This window comes from Coturnix japonica, chromosome 2, assembly GCF_001577835.2.
Source record: "Coturnix japonica isolate 7356 chromosome 2, Coturnix japonica 2.1, whole genome shotgun sequence".
In the NCBI taxonomy this organism is placed as follows: Eukaryota; Metazoa; Chordata; class Aves; order Galliformes; family Phasianidae; genus Coturnix; species Coturnix japonica.
Window position 1 is genome coordinate 3,724,123 of NC_029517.1, and position 22,611 is coordinate 3,746,733.

Here is a 22,611-nt window from a genome sequence, read left to right on the forward strand (position 1 = left end):
GAGGAATAATCTGTGCTGACAGGAGAAGGAGGAATGGTTTTAAACTGAGACAGGGGAGGTTTAGGTTGAATATTAGGAGGAAGTTTTTCACCCAGAGGGTGGTGATGCACTGGAACAGGTTGCCCAAGGAGGCTGTGGGTGCCCCATCCCTGCAGGCATTCAAGGCCAGGCTGGATGTGGCTCTGGGCAGCCTTGTTTGGTGATTAGTGACCCTGCACATAGCAGGGGTTTGAAACCAGATGATCATCGTGGTGCTTTTCAACCCAGGCCATTCTATGATTCTATGAATCCTCATATAGGCAATGGCAAGTGCATTTATACATCCATGTGGTTTAGATGTGCACTTTGTAATGAAATGAACCATGCCCAGATATGCCTGGTTCTTTCAATGACTATTTCAGCTCACAGGCAGATCTGCTTGGTCAGAGTGTTCTCACCCAGAGCTTGTAGCCTATGTTTGCACAGGATTTTCTGCATGTCCAAGCACAGAGAAATTAACAGAGATACAACCACGATTTCATCATGGCATTTAGGATAAATTCATCCTTACTTTGTTCAGAAAAGCCTTTGAAATTGGTACCGACTCCTGCTCCAGATATTGCATCTTTGTTCTCCTGTCCACATGGTACCTGGCAAACTCTATCCCAACTATAGCTGGTCTTGTGTTCAAAGACTGAAGCAGAGTCACAGAGGCCAAGAATACCAATTTTCTCATATTATGGGTAGTTTTCCTATCTGTGTTTGAATATCTTGATAAAATAGTCAAAGACAGAACTGTTTATCAAAGCAATTTCTTCCAAGTGAAGGGAAATAAAATGTTTTCTACCAGATGTGTGGTAGGAAAGTAGAAAGAAGAGTAGGGAAGGAAAAAACAGCAGCACTTTGTTAGAAATAATCTGCAGGTTCTCACAGCTTTGTGGATATAGCATGGGAATGAAAGCCTTTCATGATCCCTTTCCATGGGATGAGCGTTAATGCGAAAAGGATGAGATGAAAGATCCATCACTGTTGCCACCAGGAGACAAATCAGATCAGCTGGGGCGATAGGTCTCAAGGTGGGGAAATAGATTGGAAATCAGATGACAAATGTCTAAAGGCACACTTGGTTGAAAAATGAATTGATTTGTGCAGTGATTTCAGAGTGAAAGGATGTGGTGTGGGAAGGACTGATGAGGACGGAGGCTGCTCTCCATCTCAAACCCATCATCGTTTCTGTGGTTGATAATCTTGTGTGTAAAATAAAATCCCCTGTGCAGCAAAATTCATCTCTTGCTGGAGTGACATTTTTGCTGCCAAAGAAGGGGAATTAAAGTGTGTTTTCTCTGCATACAGATCTTTGTATGAATGGATGAACTCTCCTGGTGTTTTTTGGTTTTGTTTTGTTTTTTTTTTTGTGTGTGTGTGTGTGTGCATGTGTTTTTATATCCAAGTAACTATAAACAGGTTTTCCTTTTTAACCTTATTAAACTTCAATCAAATGTGGCTTTTGCAGTAATGGAGAATTAGGAGAGCCCTCCAGTGGCCAAGCAAAAGAAATCAACGCTGCTACGGCAGTGAGCCAAACAAGGCTAGGAGGTAGGGAGAGAAATATGTGCTACATATTTAAAAGGTAGTAACTTCCACTTCTGTTAGGGGTGACTTATTTCCTGCTTACATTGGTGCCTTTGATCCAGAAGAATTCCATAGCACTTGACCCTTGCTCTGTCCGTCCCTGAGTGTAATGGTATGTATTTACTCATTCATCATTCCTGTCTAGGAGGGCTTGTTTGCATAAAGGGGAAAATACTTCAGGGATGAACTAATAGGTTTTATATTTAATAACTTTGTACAGGAAATGAAAGTGAAGAGAGCTCGGTCCTCACTGAAGTAATTCTTAGTACTGATGTTGCAGTAGCTGCAGAAAAAAAATAAAAAAATCCAATAATAATTATTTCTTCATTAAATAACCTCCCAAAGGCAAAGTTGGGCTGACCAGGTGCTTCTTGCATGCGATATTGCTGTAAACGAAGGTTCTAATGATCTTATTAGCTGGAAGAAAACTGCTGCAATAAGTTTTTTTCCAGATATCAGTCCACGTCATTTGACATCTGCTTCTGATAATTGCCAGTTAGCAACATCAGGAATGGCTCTTCAGGTTGGAGGTTCTGAAAGGTAAAAGAAGAGAAGCAGCAAGCCTGTGAGAGAAGCAACACAAGTTATACTCTATTCGTAATGGAGTTTGAAAGCACATGAATGACAAAATATTTAATCATAACGTTCCATGTTTTCCCCAAATCTTTCTTTAATATTCATTGGGTTGAGGCTTGCAGTTTACCAAATACAAAACAAATTAAGGCATCATGGGGAAAGAAACACAGTTGTGCTGTCGCATAGATCAGATATGTCACACTTCCCAGAATTAATTTTTTCTGCACCTGTTATTAAGGCAACTATCACAATTTCAGTTATTTCACTTAATGACAGTTCCTTGTATTTCACATCTATGCTAGATTGCATCTGTTTTAATGATAGCCTTCCTTTCAATCTGCAAACGTTTTGCATTGAATCCTTGGGGATCGTTGGCTATGATAAAACCCCAGTGCCAATGTAACCAGCTCTCTCTATCTAAATACTTAAGAAGAACAGAAAAACATGATTTATTTGGCTTTAAACTCTGTTCTAAGGTTAATTCTTTCTACGTAAGTTCTGACCCGCAGAACGGGCTCAGTTGGTTTACGAGTGGCTCTGAACTTATGTTTTAGAACAGAAAGCTTCTATAAGCTTTATACAAGACAAATAAAGCCTAATGGAAAACGTCAGAGTTGAACACCTACATGTGCATTTCAATTAAAGCAGCATTTAAGCCCTAGATCAACAAACTGCATCCATTTTACAAGGCACTGAAATGCTTCCTTAATTCCTGAAGTCAATGACAGATACGTGTGTGCTTCACTGGAATTCCCAACCACTGAACCATCTCTATGAGCAACAGTTAATATAATTTATCTTGTAAGGATAATGTAGCCATTTTTGTTTCTGCTTTGACGTGCTCGGTACTGCACTGTGATTTGCCCTCTTCAAGTTATGCTTAACATCCATCACATATCTACAGCTCCAATGTCTGTATCAGGTACATGATATATTGGAATGGAAGAGCTCTGTATGAAATAAAGATTTATCTAACCATTTCTTGGGCCGAATTACATCCTACTAAGTAGGACATCTAAGAATTGGGAATCTGAAGGAAGTATTTGTCTCAAGATCAAAGGGATCATCATTCTCTGGAAGTAGCCAACTCCCTGTTGAGGAGGCGAGATGCATCGCCTTGTCCAGACACCCACATTTCAGATGGCTGAAACAAAGTGAGATGGATCCTTCTGCTCTCCCCAACCTCTCAGATATCCAGCCCATACCTGTGCAAGGCCTGAGTTATGCTGTGGTACAGAATCAGAATTACTGCCTGTATTCATGTAAAGGTTAAAGGATGGCAAAGCCTCACTGGTTAAAGATCTGAAGCAAAGTAGATGGATTTCTTATCCCAGAAGGTATCTGAAATTATATAGCAAGCAAGAGCCACAGATTGCAGACAGGTTAAAACTAATGCTGCAGACACAGAAAATGTTCTTTGATCCATTCCCTCCTTCTGGGGCTACAATCTCATACTGTAGCAGTTCAGGAGTGCTTCTCAAATCGCATATGAGGCATCCATGAGGTTCCTGCTCCTCAGTTATCACGACCTTAATGCTATTACTGTAATCCACTTCTCATGCCTCATCATTCCACCTTCTGCCTAGTGTCTCTAGATCCTTCCCAACTATCTGTGACAGAACGATGCTTTTGCAAACTACTATGTCACTTTTGGAAGTGGACACGACCCCTCATCATTTCTTCTGCTTAATTCCTAGGCATTTTCCTTGCTGCTTGCAGGCTGTCCTCAAACTCTTACAATAACCAACATGATGCAAATCTGTTTTACAGTGCTTTTGCTGTGTTAATTAATTTCTTTTTACACATAATGGTATTCAGTATGAGACAGTGATATCTGTAAGACATACATACATGTTGCTGCCATTGTGACACTCCTGCCGTAGCAGGACACTTTTTCCTCATCTTTATTCATGATGTATTTTGTTCAAATTGTGTGGGTTTATTCCCTCATGAGATAGTGAGCTTGAACTCAATGGGGGTGGGTGCTGTGTGCATTGGGAATTGGCTTGGCAGCATTTTGGCCTATGTTCTAGGCATCTGGAGTGGGACTCACTGGGCTAAATGTAGACGTTTACATCAGCCCTAGTTGCTATATATTCCCTTTCAGGCAGTGAGGATCTCAGAGTATTGGACTGAGCTGAGAGTAAAATCAATCTCATCCTAAAGTAGATGACAACAGTAGATCAGGTGAATTTCATTACCAAAAAAAAGTCTATTTCTTTCTACTGGCTGCAAAGGAAACCCAGGCTAATTGGCTCCTCTGGAGATATCTGTGCTGGAGAAACCCAAAGAGATGTGACATGCAACCATGCCAGAGTTTTTTCCTTCCTTTTCTGCTAACCTTTGTGTGACTTTGGACAAACGACTGTGCTGTGCAGTCTTGTTTTATTTTCCTCCTTTCTTTTCTACATTGGTAGTGTTTGAGAGGATGGAAGCTCTCACGTGTTTGTGGAGAGACCATTGGAAGGTCCTAATTAGGACCATTGAAGGTCCTAATGATTTTTAGGATATCAGAACACTAACAGAAGAATAATTGTGAATTTCTATGTAACAGTGCCCCTGAAATACTCTATGTTCAGCAGTTATAAAGTCTTCAAACTCCAATCAACCTTTGTGAAGCTATGAAATACCACTAACTCTGCACAGAAGACAGAAGCACGATGAACTTCCAAGGCTGCCTGCACATCACCCGCTGCTTTTTTGCTTCCCAGCAGAACCAATTGAGTATTAGATTAAGTTGCAGGCTTCGGGGAAGACAAAAGGAGCCAATACAGGTTTCTGGTCAACTGGAAAGTCTCACTGGGGACTGTAAGATTCTTTCCACATGTGCAAGATGTATTAGTCAATATGTGTAGAAAGCTCTTAGCAACCCCAATAACCTAATCCAGGTTTTTGATTTCTTTATTCCTAAAACGCAGACTAATTTTCTTCTCCTTTCCACAGCCTAGTATTTTTAGAAGGTCAGATGAGACTCTTCTTGTGGCTTTCAGGCAATATCCTGCTTGGCAACTTAGTTTATGTTTTACAGCCTGTTTTTAAACATGGCTTCTTTTGGTTTGCTCTTCATCCTCCTCCTCATGGACACACTGGCTAATTCCAATCAAAATTGATAGAGAGGCCAAGCTCCAGCTTCCCCGAGCTATAAAGAGGGCATTCTATCTCTGAGAGGATGATGTAGGCTCGACAGCTCAATGAGGACCAAGCATTGGCAGGAAAGCTTCATTTGCTCACAAGGCAACTTCTTCTGCCTTTTGTTTGTGTTTTCTGCATTTATGAAGGATTAAAGTGAGGTAGCACAGGGCCACAAATTCTTTACATACATTAAAGCCTAAGCAATAACAGTGAGTCTCCTTAGGGACGTGCTGATGGTGGGCATCCTCCCTTTTATGTAAGGTCTGATTTTTGTTCAGTTTCATATAGAGTAACCTGAACAGAGGTACATAGCAGGAGATCTAATGGCCTAAAAAGCAAATGTGTTGTTGTTGTTCCTTGCTGACTTGGACAGTAGTAAGGGACTTCTGGGCACTTAGAGGAACAGAGTGTTTCCAAGTCAGTTATCATGCATGGTGTCTATATGTTTTCAGAGGAAATGGGAGATGATTGACTTGTGACAATATGATTATTCTCCACCTTTTCTTTCTCTTCTTCCTTTCAACTTGAGGCTTACGTGATGACTATCCAAATCTTCCTAGCATGCACTGGAAAATATCACAGTGAAACAGAGTGGGAGGCAGGGGAAGCAAAAGCTTGACTGGCTCAGCCTGAATTATGCCACAATAAATCTTACTGCCTAATGTATTGAAAGGAAGAGTACAGGGCAAGACCCCTTAATCTATTCTTACTTGGCACTGATCCCATTATACTTGATGGAAAGAGGGTGGGACTACTCAGATATAACCTAACCCCATTTTTATTCAATTTTACATACTCACACCGCAGTCAGAGCACCAGGTCTTTGTAAGGCTTAAATATATAGAGATATATATATATAATACACATACACAAGTGTAGGCTGCTCTGAAAGTAATGCCTCCTGTTTATTTCTATGGAAACTATGTGCTTGGTCTCCATAAATGTTCAGCAAGCATCAACAATTGTCAGTGGGTGCCATTTTTTCCTCATGGAGGAATTCAGTTCCACCTCTTTGCTTCATATGCACTTCCATGTCAGACACTGTACTGTCCTGCTGCCCCTCTGCTGCCATCTGTCTCATGGCAACAAAATGTTGTAATGGAATATTGGTGGGAAGGTTCAACTTCTATTGCCATCCCTCCAACATCCACCAGTGTATCATAAACCAGTGTAATAAGACAGGAGGCATTACTTTCGGAGCAGTCTGTGGGTGTTAAATGGGTCCTTTGTGTTCTTATCTGTGAAACACCGACCCTGAATTTGACCTTGTGTGAAATCACAGCTATTCTGAAATGAATGCTTCTGTGTTCTCGTGTGACGTATGGAGTTCTGTGCACCCACCTGGAGCAGCTCACTTAAAAAAATAACATTGGCACCATATGAGCGTGTCAAGGTTGGTTCTCTTGTGTGTTCTTATAATCACCCTGCTGTGTCTCATCATTCGTCTCATAATGTGATTCACTTGTACAGGTTTTGTAGCTGTGGAGAATGACAAGTGTATTAATGTGCTGGAGGAAATATATTAATGTGTAGCTAGAAGTCATTTATTATTTATGCTGTTAGAATCTTTTTACACCCACAGTAAATATTTTCCAACTTCTATGAAGCTGGAGGGATTCATCACCACAAACCTGCATTTCTTAATTCTCTCCTTCTTCACTGCAGTCATATTCCCAGCAAAAAAAAGAAGATGTCTCCATTTTCTAACAAATGAGTCCATCAACTGAAATGAAGATTTCCATTTGTATGGCAGATCCTCCCCTTTGCATGCGATAACTTGCAGCTGTGCTCGCTTTGTGTTTTATCTCAAGTACGTGCAGCAAGGACCAGATTTTGATTAGAAGAGCTTTACTTTATGGGGGAATCACAGCATCATAGAATCATAGGATGGCTTAGGTTGGAAGGGACCTCAAGGATCATGAAGCTCCAACCCCCTGCTGCATGCAGGGCCACCAACCTCCACATTTAATACCAGACCAGGCAGCTCAGGGCCCCATCCAAGCTGGCATGAAAACCTCCAGGGATGGGGCATCCACAACCAAGTGAAAGTGGTTTCTACAAGTGTCTGTCTTCAAACAATGTACAGTTCATGGTGACAATCTATAGGACAGCATAGTACCAGCTTATGGCCACATTGTTGTTGCATTTGAAAGTGTGTTTGGATCCATTTTACAGCACGTGTTGAGAAACATTATGGTCCAGAAGCCCCTCTGATAAATCGGTAACTTAAAGGGTGTGATCTTGCTTTCCTTGCCCAACTGAATAGTCTCACTAATTTTAAGATCAGATGCTCAAATGTCATTGTTTAATAAGGATTCTTGGGGTATTTTTCAAACAGAAAATGAAGAGATGAGAAAAGACAACTTATGTCATTTGAAACCCTTCTGCCTTATATTAAACAAAAAGCATAGAGGCAGGGAAATGCAAAGGTAGGCACTAAACTCCCAATTACAACAGCCGAGTGGTGAGGAATTAGTTGATGATCCTGCATTTCTGCTGTCAGCTGTAGTTCTGCCTCTCAGTTGGCCTCTTGGGATTTAAATAGCTCAGTTCCACAAATAAGAGATGTATTTCATCCTCCTCCTCCTTCTACTCTTTAATCTTTCTCTCTGCCTGCTGTTTTTTCCATCAAAACCACAGTAGGGAAACCTTTGAGATTCGCCTGAGTCTTATCAGTGAGAACCTGATAACCGTCATAATGTGTTCATGGCATTTCATGTGTGAGTCGGTGGAATTAAGTCAGGAAGAGCAGAGGTGTAACGAGGTGGCTTGATGGACAATATGAATTTCTTGTTTCCGAGCCTTGTGCTGCACAGTGGAAGAGATTGTTGTGCCTGTAAAGCTTTCATAGATGGGAAAGAGCTCATCACATCAGTGGGTAGGGAGATGGGTGAGACAGCAGCCATTCAACTCTATCACATGTAGATTGGCTGGGGACTGAGAAACAACTATGTGAAGTAGTGCAAGAGCTGGCATACAAAGCTTTCTTTTCCAGACAGTGTAGGTCACACTTTTGGGCAGAGCTTATTTCTTTTCCAGAAGTGCCATAGGTCACTTTTCAGTCTCCTCTAGATGGGTTGCCCAAGGAGGCTGTGGATGCCCCATCCCTGCAGGCATTCAAGGCCAGGCTGGATGTGGCTCTGGGCAGCCTGGGCTGCTGGTTGGTGACCCTGCACACAGCAGGGGGTTGGAACTGGATGAGCACTGTGGTCTTTTTCTACACAGGCCATTCTATGAGTCTAGGATTTGATTGGATCCAGCCAAAGGGAAACTGTGGCTTAATACTTAATTATATATGAGGAAAGTTTGCAAAAGGAGCTTTTCATTCAAGGTAGAAATGCAAAGAGATCATTCATCGAAGGTGCTCCCTTGTGGATCAAGGAACAAGAAGTTGTTTTCCTGACCCAGATTTACTCCAATATATTTTTTTCATCACATCTGTCTTTATTTTTGAGGGCTTTTGTTGTATACACAATACAGCAGTATCTGATGTTCTATAGATAGCTGAATTGAAAAGATGGAAGGGAGAATCATTTTGCATTGATCCTTTAGCTCTTCTCACTGAAATGAAGAAACCATTTTCTTCACCATGAAAAATATACTTAGTTTAATTCAGTGCTTTTTTGGATGGATGTTAAGTGCTATAAAGAATGGTTTGGAAATTAAAGCCAGCTCAATCTTTGTCTTTGTAATATTGGAACCACTTGAAGAATCTTCACGTATTTCTGCTGGAAAATACAGGACTGCATTTAGAAAAGTGAAGGGTTTACCAAATATCTAAGGAGCTCCATGTTTGAAATTGCCATTCTTTTGGTCATTCAGAAAACGATGAATTCCTCCAAAAGCTCATCAAACTCTGCTGCCCCAACCCTTCGGCCAAGATGTTGCTGAAGGTGCTGTGCAAACAGGTGTGAATGATGCTGAATACATTTTCTTTCCTGCTTTTCAGGCCCAGAGATGGTTGGGATGAGGAGATCTGGAAGTGCTGACACAGGTTAATGTGTCAAAAAGCAGATTTCTCAGAAAAGAATGCAGTTTTAGGATCATTTCTTTGGGAAGGCAGTTATGGCTCTGGATGGAGCTGCATTCACTTGCCTCAGAGCATCATGCTCTGGTTGGGGCATTTGTTGGTTTTGCATATTTGAAACCAAAAGTACTCATTTCAAAACTCTCTTTCCCTCTTTCATTGCCATCTCTGAAAGTGTTCAGAAATCTCCAGTTTCCCAGATGGCGAGGTAGTTTTCTGGCTAGTTCTCTCATCATTGCATGTGGGCAATTTGTTTGCCTTTCTAGCCCAAGTGTATTTTTTTCCTTTCTTTGGATAACATTCCTCTTTCTGTCCTTGAAGAATGAAGCCTTTCAGTCTTAAGTATGATTACCAGGAAGATCCAGGACATTGCAGGGTGGGAGATGGATGTTACCACAAGTACCACTGCTTAGGATCCAGATCCTGAACCTCCCCTGGTACAGCTTAAGCCCATCACCTCTAACCGTTTTGCTGTTACCTGGGAGCAGTGGTTGACCCCCACCTGTCCACAACCTCCTTTCAGGAGCTGTAGGGAGCAATGATATCTCCCCCGAGCCCCCTCTACTCCACAGTGAACAACCCCAGCTCCCTCAGGTCCACTAAAGGTCCATTCCTCATCCTAGAGCTCTGCCCCACTCGCAGTGCTTCACCCCAACCCATTGTCCCCCCCAGTGTCATTTGCTTTCCCCCACCAGCATCTCTGTTTGGATCCTCCAGCTCCCTTTGTTCCTATTCTTCCCTTCCGTCAAACCACCCCATTTTATTATTTCTGCCTCTTGCTCAGGGCATTCCCAGCACCCCATCTGCTGGGCCAGGTCCCTTCTCCCTATCCGAGCATCTCTGCTCATCCTCATCTCTGCACACCAAAGGCAGCCATCGCCTTGGCTTTCCCAATTAAGAAAAGAAAAGAAACGCAGGACTTTTATTGCTGTGATGGCTTTTCCTTTTCTGCCTGGCTCTGATTCGCAGCGTTTTTTGTGTTTTTTTGTTTTTTGTTTTGTTGCAGAAGAGTCCATCCCCGATGCTCCCAATAAGCACCGGTGTGCGTTGTGCGAGGGGAGGGAGGGAGCGGAGCATTACTGCAGCCCTGCGATGCGAGGCGGCACCGGGGAGCTGCGAGAGCAAGGAACCAGGCTGGGAGACGCAAACCCCTCTCTCTCTCCGGGCTCAGCCTCATCCCATTGGTTCCTGAGCTGCTGGTTTAAAGCCGAGAAGAGCTCAGAGCTCGGAGCTTCACAGGCAAAAGCAGAGTCTCAGCCAAGTTGCCAGCGCGCTGCGAGGGATCGCTGGGTGTCCGCAGCTTGGCGTGTCCGAAAAGGCAGAAAAGGGAACAAAAAAAAGCAGAATAAGGAGGGAGGGGAAGGAGGCTGAGCCAGCCCTGCAGCCCCAAGGGGGAATAATGGATGTGACCATCTCTCAGTTCATCTTAGAAGAATTTGATGTCAACTGCAGCCTCCTGGATCTACAAGAGACTGTTTTAGAGAGTTTCTCTATCTCTTTCCTGGGCTTTCATGGTAGGAAACGTTACCTAGCGCAGGGCTCCGGAAAGCTTGGCGAGTGCTAAGATTTGTGATGCAGTGTGTTGCTTTCGTGTGCTTTCTCAGCTGCTTCTTTCTCCCTTTCTGTCTCTTTTTGTCACTCTGAAGGTCTGTACTGTAATGCCACCACGGATCAGATCGGGACCTGCTGGCCCAGAGCCTCGGCGGGGAAACTGGTGGAGAGACCCTGCCCGGAGTTCTTCAATGGGATCAAATACAACACCACAAGTAAGTGCAAACTCCTTTCCTTTCTCCGGCACATCTGATGTTGAGAAATCACCTGGGGACGTTCAAATTATTTCTCCAAGAAAAAAGAAAGGAGCATTTCCCTGGGAATTAACATTTCCTCCACATTCCAGCCTGTATACTCCAAATTCCTGCCTGGAATGATGCAGATTTCTCAGAAGCTCTGACTTTTGGACAGTGATTCTTTTTTTGGTTAATCGTGTTTGGGTAGATTAAACAAAAATGCCCCCATCAATCCAAAGGAGTGTCTACTGTGCTGGCTGGCTGTCAGTGTGTTTATATGCAGATATGTATGGCCGTATGCTTGTTGTAATGTTGCAGTGCTTCAGCCCTTTGGGTAATTAAAGATCCTCTGGCTTGCAAGGTGTTAAGGACACACACATAACTGTGTTTTAAAAAGGCTTCCCCTTGGAGTGACTGTTACTGTGAATGGGGACAAACAGGGCTGGAAGGTCTGTCTGATGAGCAGAAGGCTCATCCGTAACTTCACATTCTCTTTTAAGACTGGGGTGGCTGCATCGCTGCTGCAAGAGAAAGGGGAGAGAGTGCTACAAGGCAGGTGAAAGTCAGAGCAGGGGAATATGGGGGCTCCTTGGAAATGGCTTGGAAGTGATGCTTCAGTCTTAGGGGTAAACAGTTGCAATGACTCACCGAGGATGCATTATTCAGGCTGTCGGACCCAGGCACTCATTTCCTTTCCCTTATCTGTCAATATTGTTTGGACCTTTCATTAAGATGTTTTCATGCATTACTTCCAAATACGTCTCTCCTACTTGTTTGTCACTTCGTTTTCCAGCTACTCTGGGCGTGTTGTGCTGGGAGCATTTAATTCTGTGTTCCACTCCTAACTGTTGTTGAGGTGTTAATCTGATGGTCAGGTAGTGTTGCTTTCGTGGCGCTAGCAGTGACCCTCTCATCTTAGACTTTGTTTTTTAACTTGCTCAAAGTGACTTTCCTCTTTCCCCAGATCAGACAACTAAACAAAAGTTCCGTGCACATGCCGTGCAAAAGAAAGCATCATCTGTCCAGATTTGTTCTTAGGGATCCACTGTTATTGCCTTTAAGCAAAGGAAGAGAGTTACTGCTGTGATATCGTCCCCAAATTCAGTGTTCTCTGACCTGTGTGCTTTGCAGTATGATAGATGGCAATGGGCTGGGTTATGCTCTGGTAAATAGCCAACTACCTTTCCAGTACCAGTTGAGACACATTCTGAGAATTAAGGACAGCTTAAACTAGAGCAATAGTATGAGAATGTGCCCTGAAAGAGCAACCAGAGCAAAGGTGCACTCAAGAAGTAGGAATATTCTTTTTGTTTCCATTTCTTTGGTGGAGGATGTCAGTATTTCCACTGCATTAATGTTGTTCCTCCAAAAAGAAAGGATAAAAGGGAAAAAAAAAAACCAAACACAACAAAAAACGACTGGTGATTTCTTATTTATGTCATAAATACACTGGAGAGAATTTAAATGCTTTTCCTGTGCGTGGAATAAAAAAGTCTTAAATACCCCAGTGTATTTCCATGAACTGTGTTAATGCTTTCAGTCGTTCATCACTGTGCTGATGTAAGGTTCTTCTCTGATCTCTCCTTTCCATTGATGGCTAATTCTCATCTTACAGTGGCATAGATCCTCTTAAGTACCTTCTTCCTAAGGCAGATTTAAATGGGAGAAATACTGATGAGGTTTTTTTTTTTGTTTTTTTTTTGTGGTTGGTTGCTTTGGGTTCTTCTTTTGAATGAAATAATTTCTTTGTCATAGCCTGGGAAAATGGGTATTTTTCAGTATGAATTGTGAGTATTTGTGGCGAGAAGGTGCATGTCTGCAGGTCGGACTTGTAGCGCATGCTGTGCTGGTGCCCAGGTGCAGCAGTGTGTATACAGAACTAAGCTACACTCCAGCTTGCAAGTGATCTTAATACTCCTCCATTTGGGCAGCTCTTCCAACTCACTTCACAGAAGAGGAACAAAAGGTTTGAGTCAACTTGTATAGTCCTTAGCTGGGGAACAAGTAGTTGGTGGTTACAGCTTGGAAAAGCAGTGGGGCAGCAAGCTCAGATTTGAGCAGAGAGGTACAATCTCTTTTGTGGTTTGAAAGACTTGGCAATTAGTACATGCAGAGTATGCCCTTAATTTGGGGAGGCCAATTGTTCAAGAAGAGTTTAGATGTTGTTCTGGGGGACATGGTTTAGTGGGAGATATTGGTGATGGGTGGGTGGTTGGACTGGATGATCTCAGAGGTATTTTCTAATCTTAATGATTCTGTGATTCTATGATCTGACTTCTTTTGTTTGCATGGTTTCACCATGTTAGCTTGTGGGATGACTAGGTGTCCATTTGTAGAAGGACTCAGTGTGCTTAAAGCCTGAACTATGTGTGCCTGTAATAAAATAAACACTGTACTGATTAAAGCAAAACAGGGACGTGATTGCGGATTTCAGAGGTGAATAACCCAGCTGCAAAGTCAAGACTTGGTCAGGGGGTGGCTTGGAGTGGCGTGAGATTTCTGCCTCGGACAAGGAGTGTAGTTTGTCCCATTCTGTTTTGCATTTTGGTGGAGAATCGGTTGTGTGTAACACCTCACTGAGTTGGTTCTGAGACACAATTCAGACAAGTATAGAAAAACCAATGTGAAATGCCTTTCTTCTTCTAAGGGCTTATCCAGCTCTGGTTTGTGATTCCGCTATTTGTTGCACTGTCATGAATCCTCTATTTGAGAGCTGTTGCCTTTGAGGAGCTGTAACATAGTGTTAGTTGTATTTTACATGCCTGTTAGTTTATTTTTCAATCTAATGTGTATAAAACTTCTGGATCCATTTTGGTGATTCTTTTAGAAACTAAGACCTCAGAGATTCAAAGTTTGTACCCATTTTCTATAAGCAGCTCATCAGCTCAAGGACCCGTAGCAATAGAGTTCCTCTTTAGCAAAGACTTTGCTTTCCAGACACCAAGTAAACCCAGACTTGTAAGTGCCCAAACTATATGGAAAACTTACAGCAGGCTCAAGTCAAACTCAATGCTCCCCTCCATGGCAAAGCAGCCTCTCTGTGTCCTGAAGCTCACAAGTCTATTTCTCTGCGTTATTGTAGTTCTTGTGCATGTAGCGGATGGAATTCAAGGCAGAACAGTCGGTATCATCACCACACATCAGATCATCAAAGGCTTTGGATGGACATCTTGGTATCCATCTTGACAGCTGTTACGCTTTGACCATCACTCTAACACCGTACCGTGTACCAGCAGAACACACACACACACACAGAAACCCACCCCGTAAGAAATAATAGTGCATTAAAAATATCTACAATCCTTTTTGCCTTCTTTTTCATAAAATATTTCCATTCTAACTGCAGAACGTTCCCGCGGCGCTGTGCTGGTGTGCCTGTGTTTCTATGCGTCCCCTGGGAACCGCTGAGTGACTCAGATAAGTTTCAGCTGGATTCATTAAACACAGTCTGTCAGTCTGGGAGTATTTCTCATCTCTGACACTTTGTTACTTTTGTTGGGTTTTTTTTGTTGGTTTTTGATTTTTTTGTCTTTATTTGAGAAACTCAGTCATGCTGACAAATCAAGGTCTGGTTTCTCTGTGGTGCGATGGGTGAGTACAGGCAGAACGTTCTTCGGCCAACCATCTGAAAATGACACCATCCACTCAGAGCTTTGCCTTTTGGCAGAGAAGTCTTTGTGTTAAACCTGGAGGGAAGAAGTGAAAACCAAGGGGGAAATGTTGGTGCAGCATGTGTCTGTGCGCTTGTCTCTGCTTGGGATCTATATTTAGCTAAAGATGACAGTATCGTTGCTGCCCTCTAGATGTGTTTATGCTTTGACAGCGTGAAGCTCTTATTCCTCTTTTAGAAAACAGAATAATTCACTTATTAGGATATCCTCAAGCTTGATTAATTCAGCAGATGGGCATAATGTGGCTTTTTTCACGGCTCGCAGAAGAGGTGGTTGTATGTGTAAGTATTTGGAGCGTGTCGCAGGCTGAAGTATGTCTACTTCAGCTCTTTCCTGTCATTGCAAATTGCCTTTTATAATGGGGAATTCCAGGATTAGTGTTCATTGGATAGTAAGAGATGGCTCTGGTAGCCATGCATGGCTGGCTGGAGTTTGACTTTGTGGTGGGACAGCTCTCCGGGCCAGCTCAGCATGGCAGATGGTGGTGGCAAGTGAGAGGTGGAAGCATTGCAAGCCTTTGGTCTGTAGATTAAGGTTGAGTTGTGGAGATGCTAATTCACAGCCTGAAGCAGTGATTGAGCACCTGGTGGGGAGGCAGGGTCAGCCCAGGGGAGCTCAGGTGCATGCCATGCACCTGAGTGACCAGAAAGTGTGGACCCTGGCTTCATCCTTTCCCAGACTTTCTTTAAAGGTTGGCAGTGGAGGTGTGGGTATTGTGCCAGGTGCCTGTTGAGCTGAAATGTGGGATCTGGCCATAGGAGGTCGTAGTACTTTTGTGGTCAGCGGGGACAGAAGGTCTCTGCAGCTCTCACTGTAAAGCCCGTCTCTTTCTCACTACATGAAAGCTCTTTGACTGAGACAGGCAGTTCAGACAAGTCTTTGGGGTATTGCAAGAAGCATCCTCATTTTCTCCATTTTCTGCTACTGAAAATAGGCATACAGGCACCTAACTGTGCCCTGGTCCCTTACTGTCTGTTACAGGGCTGTGCTCACCACCTTCTCCTCTCTGGCCCTACAACTGGATGCGTTGTGGGGAATGATTTGGAGAGGGCTGGTGACTTAGCAACTGGGCTGCTGTTCGTGTGGCCAGACATGGGAGAGTGTGAGTGTGGGTATCACAGCTGTATCTATTGACACAAATTGCTTCACATGAAAGAACAACTCCTGCAGCTCTTTGCTTGTAATCTTTTGTGTGATGAGGGTAGGGTGAAGAAGTGAATTAATAGCTCTCTTTCTTTTCCATGCTCCTCTTTTAAGAGAAGTTCAAGAGATTATTTTTAAAGGAGCAAAAGAGCTAATTTTCATAGGTTAAACAGCCCTTGTTTTGACAAGATCTAACCTGTGCTGCTTTTCTTTCTGATTAATTATTGTTCAGAGTTCTTCTGGAGCACTAGCTTTAACCTGTACATAAAACACGAACCTTGCTTGGAAATCCTTGGTCTCAGAGTCCTGTTCAAACTGTGTGGATAAGATCCATCCTGGTAATTACAGACACGTGCATTTCTATATGTGGCTGGCCTAGAGGCTCAATTAACGTTTTCACTTGTGTTCTACCTTGTGTATTTCACCATCCTGAGCAGTTCTGTTGATCACACACACACGGCTTCCATTCTCCTGAGTGATTATTAGGGCTTGATCTCTGAAGGCTGCATCCATGAAAGTCAAATCCCTTCCTGATAGATGGAGACTGTTTATGCTATGGTGGCCTTTCATCTTTAGGGAGAGAAGGAAATTAATTGTCCATCAAGGGTGCCTTGTCAGCACGAGTGGCAGTTCCTAGAGGCACAGCTGGATGCAGTGGAGGTGTGGGCTGGGGAGAAGGATGAGGCAAGAGGAAGCGTCCAAGTGGCAGCCAGCAGATGCTGAGCAGTGCTGGTGTGCTGCCATTTGGACCAAAGGGCTCTTTGCATATTTAAAACACATTGCCAAGATGAGGTTTCAAAGGTCACATGCAAAGCTTTCTCCTTTTGCAAGGCAATGCACGTGTGTTTTCAGACTTAGGTGTTACTAAGCCCTGTCACCTTGTTAGATGCTTGGAATGCTTTTATCCCAAGGTGCTCTTCAACGACTGGAAGAGATCTGGGTCAAGAAAAGATGTTTTTATCCAGTTTTAATTATGGACTCACCACAGAAAGGTAATAAAAGAAAGTCTCCAGTCATGCTGGGGTGACCAGGACAGTTATTTGCCAGTTAGGGAGTCAAGAGCATATGGAAGTTAAAAGGAAGGAGGTGGATGAGAAATGGGAAAAAAAAACACAGCAGAGGAAAAATAAAGCCGGAATTGGAATTCTGGAGGAGGGAATAAAACGTATTTTTAAGCTCATAAAAGTCTCTCTGAGGAGCCTGAGTCTGCGGCTGATGAGGTCAGCTTGACTCCAGCAGAGCTGTATCCAGATGAAAATCTCAAACCGTCTTCGTTCATTTTCTCTCGCTACTTTAGGTTGGGTTCTTCCACAAATAAAGCAGTGGGAAGCTCTTGATTTCAGTGCATACACAATGGGGAAGGCTTTACGTTTTTGTTTTCCTCAAGTTTTTCTTTTCTTTTTCTTCCTATTTCCATTGTGAAGCGTAAGTTGTGGTAAAAAGATCTCCCTGCTTTTGTAGTTGGAAATAGAGCGTTGAAAACAAAAGGGGAAATGAAAATAACTCATCTTTCCTGCTGCTATCATCCTGAGATGTGTGTGATGTTTATTGAACGTGGAACAGAAGCTAATTGCATGTAGTAAAATAAGATTACTAACGCTGCTTCAGTCATTTGAGGGACCTTTTGTACAGCTAATTAAACAGTGATCGGTATTTTTGTTCTTCACCAGCTAGCTATGAGCTGGCTTTGCTGTGATCCTCTTTTGCCTACTTGGGATGCTCTGAAGCTTAGACTCAATCTTTGGGGCAGATTTGACACATTTCCCAGAGCTGGGGCTTGCTGCTGCTGCTGTTCCAATCCTATGCCAAGGGCTGTTGGAGCTGGCACAGTAGTTGGTGGCCCAGACCCTTGCTTTGCTTGCAGTGTCCTGACCTTGAGCTTGGGGCAGAGCACTCATCTCTAGGGTTGCTTGGAGCAATGGCTTGTTGCAATGGGATGGGCCTCTGTGAGAGCCTGAGCCCCATGGCAAAGAGTGGGTTTTTGGATGTTTCTTCTCTAAGATGTCTAGTGCACCTCTCTGTTGCTTGCCTGAGCAAGCTGTTGTCTAAACAGCTACTTCCAGATGGCAAACAGATGATTCCCACAAATTGGGAATCAGATAATGCTTGCACAATCACGTGCTTCTGGGTCTAGGGAGGTATGAAAGAGGGAACAGCTCATGAGAACATCGGAAAGGGGAAAAACCAATGCTTTACAGTGGGATACAAAGCTCATCTCAGAGGATCAAAATGAGGGGGAAGAATCCCACCCAGTTACATCAGTGTGGGCACTCTGACGTGGAGGTGGGATTTCTTTGGTTGTTCTCCATCATGACCATCTTCCTCCTAGCCGTGCTGTTTGTGGATGAGGTCTGAGAGCTCAGTGGGGAAGGCATAGCCAGGATGTGACTGTGATGCTCTGGCTTCCAGGGAGTGTCATTGGAATGACACTGAAGGAATGGTCACCCGTAATTCTTCCTCTCAGCCACAGGGTGTCACTTATAGTGCAGGTAAAGTGTCCACAAGCATCTGCGTTGAGACACTTGAGGGTGAAATGATGGATGGCGTAATGAGAACTGCTGTGACCAGTGCTCCTGGATGTTGTCCTGCTGTAATCACTGACAGTGATGCCTTAGCAGCTGCCACATCCTGCTGGGTGGTAAATAGGGCTCCCTGAAGGGAAGTGGTGACCAGAATACAGTGGTGAAGGAGGAGGTGGAGGGTGTTTGGAAGGAGCCCAGCTGTCCTTGGCCTGAGGGAGCACTTGTAAGTTACAGGCTGGAAGGGTCAGCTGGTGCTGGCTTCACCAGGACTGCTAAAGGATGGGAAGTGCTAAGCTCTGTTCCCTGTTATTTGTCTTTCCTTCTTTGTTTTTCAGTGGTGTGGAAATTTCTTTGCTCTTCGTGTAACAGTGAATTTTTGCAATTCCTATGGCTTTGGAAGAGCAGTATTTTAAGTTTTATCTGGGTCCCAGCAAAGTTCTAACTGCCAATGTCATGCAAGGCTTTGCTTGTGGTCTGCTGTCCCGTGAAAAAGGAGCTCTTAATCAGTTTTGGATCACAACACTGCTTATTACTTGGTGTCAGCTTATAGTAGTCATTCTTAGTAGCTGGGAAAGACAATGAGAAATATGGAAATCGGAGGGAGGTGGATTTTTAGTAGATACTCTGCTTTTTCAGCACTGTTTAATTCCTATCAGATGTTACTCATGGAATTAGTAACCAGCAATCTCTTGGGACAAATCCCTAAAATCAATAAAACTCAGGCTGCATTATGCTGACAAAGTTCTGCAGTGCTTGGAAACAAACTGAAGGGCTAGATGCTGCTCCAAAAGAGACCCGTAAAAGAAGAAGCAATCTATTGAAGTGAACAATAAGAACAAAAACGGTCTCGGTGTTTTAAAAATAAAGATCTTTCCCTGGGAAAATTGCAGAACCATAGAATTGTTTAGATGGGAAGAGACTTTTAGAGGCCATCTGGTCCAACCTCCCTGCAATGCACTGGGACACCCACAGCTCCATCAGGTGCTCAGAGCCCTGTCCAGCCTCACCTTGAGTGCCTACAGTTATGGAGCATCCACCACCTCAAAGGGCAACCTGTGCCTGTACCTCACTGCCCTTACTGTGAAAACCTTCCTTACATCCAGTTGTAATCCACCTGGCAGGTGGTTAAGCACCATGCAGTCGTTCACTCCCTCCCTGTCCAAAACCCTGTATAGATGGAAAGTGCTGACTATAGAGTGACCCATGAATTAATGCAGTTCCTTGTCCTTCTGAGTCAGCCAGGGAGCAGAGACTGGGATGGAAAACAGAAAACGTGCTATGGAAACGAGAAAGACAAAACAGGAAGTTACTTTTTTAGTGCACTGTTACCATCTCAACTAAACTTAGCTGTGAACTCCTATCGACTCTTTTTCTCAGTGCTGAGAGTATTAATTAATAGAGAATTACACCACTAATACCTGAAACATCAGCATCTGTGTATTGGAATACACTTGAACAACTGTCCTGAGCACTTGTTCTCTGAGTGATGTGGGGTTGCAGGGAGCCAGGTGACTGCTGCCAGCCCACATGTCCTTTGTAGAGTGACAGCCTTTCATAGTTCCTCACCAGTGCTTTGCACTAAGGGATGCCAGGATCCCATAGATCCATACTTAGTTCATTTCAACCATCCAGTGTGATCTGCGTTTCCCATTTCAATTAAGTTTCATGCATAAATAATTCGTATTTAGCACGTCTGCCTCATGTTGGGCCTCCCTAAAAATGAACATTTCCACCTGTCAGCTCGTAGCTGTTGGTTGTGACTAAGGAAACCTTCTTTACAGCACTAGAATAAGAAGGGTAGTGTTTTATCTGTTTTATTTTGGTTTGGGAAGGGAAAGGAGAGAAGAAAGATCTTTTTGGATCTGCACCCTGCTTCAGTGTCCCCTCAAAAAGGACAGGGGTGGACCCAAATGCATCTAGGATGATGTTCTGCATTTCCCAGCCCAGATGGGAGAGGGTGTAACACTCTGAATACAGACATTTGATGCAGGTTCCTCTTTTGTCCTTGTAGAGATCTCAAAGACCATCACAAAGATTTTTCTCTTATCATTAGGTCATCCCTATCCCATTCTCAGCCTGAATTTGCCTTTTTTTATCCTAATCTTTTGGTAACGCCTTCATGTCTCCTTTCTCCTACTAAATGAATTCTGACAACAACAATAATAGCAGTTTTATTCTTCCCAAGAACCATTTAGAGCTTTCTTTTATCCGTTCTGTGAATGCTGATGGAATGGATGGATCTGTGAGCTGCACTGGAGAGGCAGGTTTGGCAGAGGAGGGCAGGCATCCCGGCAGTGTGTTTCAGTTTACATTGCCACGAGAGCATGCAGAATGTTCTCTTGTAACTAGAAATGTGATAAATAGCACTTGGATTTTTCAGCGAGTGTGTGTAAGGTACCAGAGATCCTTGTTTTGCTGATTCCCTGCTAGATTTCAGCTGCAGACCCATGTCTGGGTTGCTGTGATTACATCAGCACTCTATGGATGAGCAGAAGTAGAACAACTGATTGCAAATACGGGGCCTGAAGACAATTTGTTTTGCTATTTTTCATCACTTTTCCAGCCGGTTAGGTAAGCTGCATGCTTCCTGCCTGCCTCACCTTGGTGTGCTTCCATAGCCCCATTCCTGGCTCCCTATTCCTGCAGCACCTTGACCAGGCACTGAACGTACCAGGAATGGGGCAGACACATGAATAAGTCGCTGATGCTCTGCAAACCGTATGGAAATCAACCAGGAGTGTGCTCAGCTTCTGGTAAACCTGAGATAAAACTCGTCTTCTTAAAACTCAGGAGAATAAATTCATTTGGTAAGTTGGGTGTCCAGCCAGCCCTTTGCATTCAGGACTAACTTTGAAAACTTGGCACTGACTTAACCATTTTCATCTGGAAATGAAGTGTTTCTACCAACTTCAAGTCCTCAGTTTCCTATTGGGATTCCATATATTTTACCTTCTGGTCTGTGCAATTGCTCTGCACCATCTTGTTTGCTTTTGTTCACACTTTGCCTGATTTCTGGGGAACCAAGTGAGACTCACAGGGCACTGACCTCTGTCTTGTTGCTGTGTTGCCTTAATGAAAATCAACTAGGAAAGGCAGGGCTAATTGCTTAGATTTAATCCTGTACTGCTGATGACTCATTGATGGCTCTTTCTGGAAAGCAGATACTTAAGGTAGAAGGACTGGATAAAAATAGCTTTCTTGAGATGAAGTTGAATAGTTTAAGCGCTGGAAGTTTCAAGTGTCTGGGTTCTGAATGTTGTGTAATGCTTGCTGAAATCTTGAACTCTGACTTTTCTATCTGCATCTGCTTCCATCTTGGGTTAAGAGGAATAAAGCTGCTGTCCAGCTCTCAGCAGAAAGCACCAGTGACTTGGTTCCAGATGTCCCTGGGATGAGCCTGGAGCTTGCATTTAAGCAGTGAGGTGAATTCTTGATGCAGAAGTCCCTTTCACACCTGGGTGGCTCTCTGAAGCCATCTAGAAACACACAGACCAGATATCAGAATTTAAAGCTCTCTTGTCTTATTGGGACTGACTTGTTTGCAGTGCTGATTTCTTTCCCTTGCTCTAAGGGGAAGGAGTTACTGAAGGGTACAAAAAGAGTGGCAGTGTTAATAAAAAAAAGGATAGCAGAGAAAAGATTGGGCAGAGGGAGAGCAGGGAATCATCCTGGCAGGCTGGGAATGAAAAGGGAGGCAATCAGTTGAGATAAAAGTGAGTGGAGATGGAAATCTCATGCATGAGTTGAGTGCCACGATGGGAATGGGTGAGGGGACAGTTTCTGCAGAAAACTTTACTGAAAGAGTTTAGTGGTTTTAGATGCAGAAATGACCTTATGCAGGGCTTGGCAGCACTGTGTGGCAGGTTGTGAAGAGATGAGCAGCAGCACGGCAGCTCCGAGGTGGGTGTTGAGAGGTTGGATGGAAAGATGGCTTCAGCTGCAGGTTGGGAAGGGCTCAGACTCAGTGCTGCCTAAAAATACAGTGTGTGAATCCTGGTGGTGGGATTGGGCAAGTATTAGTAGACGCACAGAAGGCATTTGTAAAGAACAGCTTCAGTGCCGTGCCTGCCAGCAATAAATAGCAATGAAAATGTGAGCAGTCATCCCAAGGAGCGGAGGGTGAGACAGGGGAGCTGTTGGGT

The 22,611-nt window shown here is 43.6% G+C and overlaps 1 protein-coding gene across 2 annotated transcripts in view; it reads left to right on the forward strand.

The window, feature by feature from the left end:
• CRHR2 (corticotropin releasing hormone receptor 2) overlaps positions 1-22,611 on the forward strand; it is a 107,954-nt gene that overhangs the window by 20,998 nt on the left and 64,345 nt on the right. The window contains exons 1-2 of one of the 2 annotated variants that reach the window (XM_015852926.1): positions 10,353-10,860; positions 10,993-11,112. In XM_015852926.1, the coding sequence (XP_015708412.1) occupies positions 10,746-10,860; positions 10,993-11,112 (235 nt within the window). In that variant the 5' untranslated portion in view covers positions 10,353-10,745. Of the gene's footprint in view, positions 1-10,352; positions 10,861-10,992; positions 11,113-22,611 lie in introns of those variants that run through there. The other variant, XM_015852925.2, reaches the window with a different exon arrangement.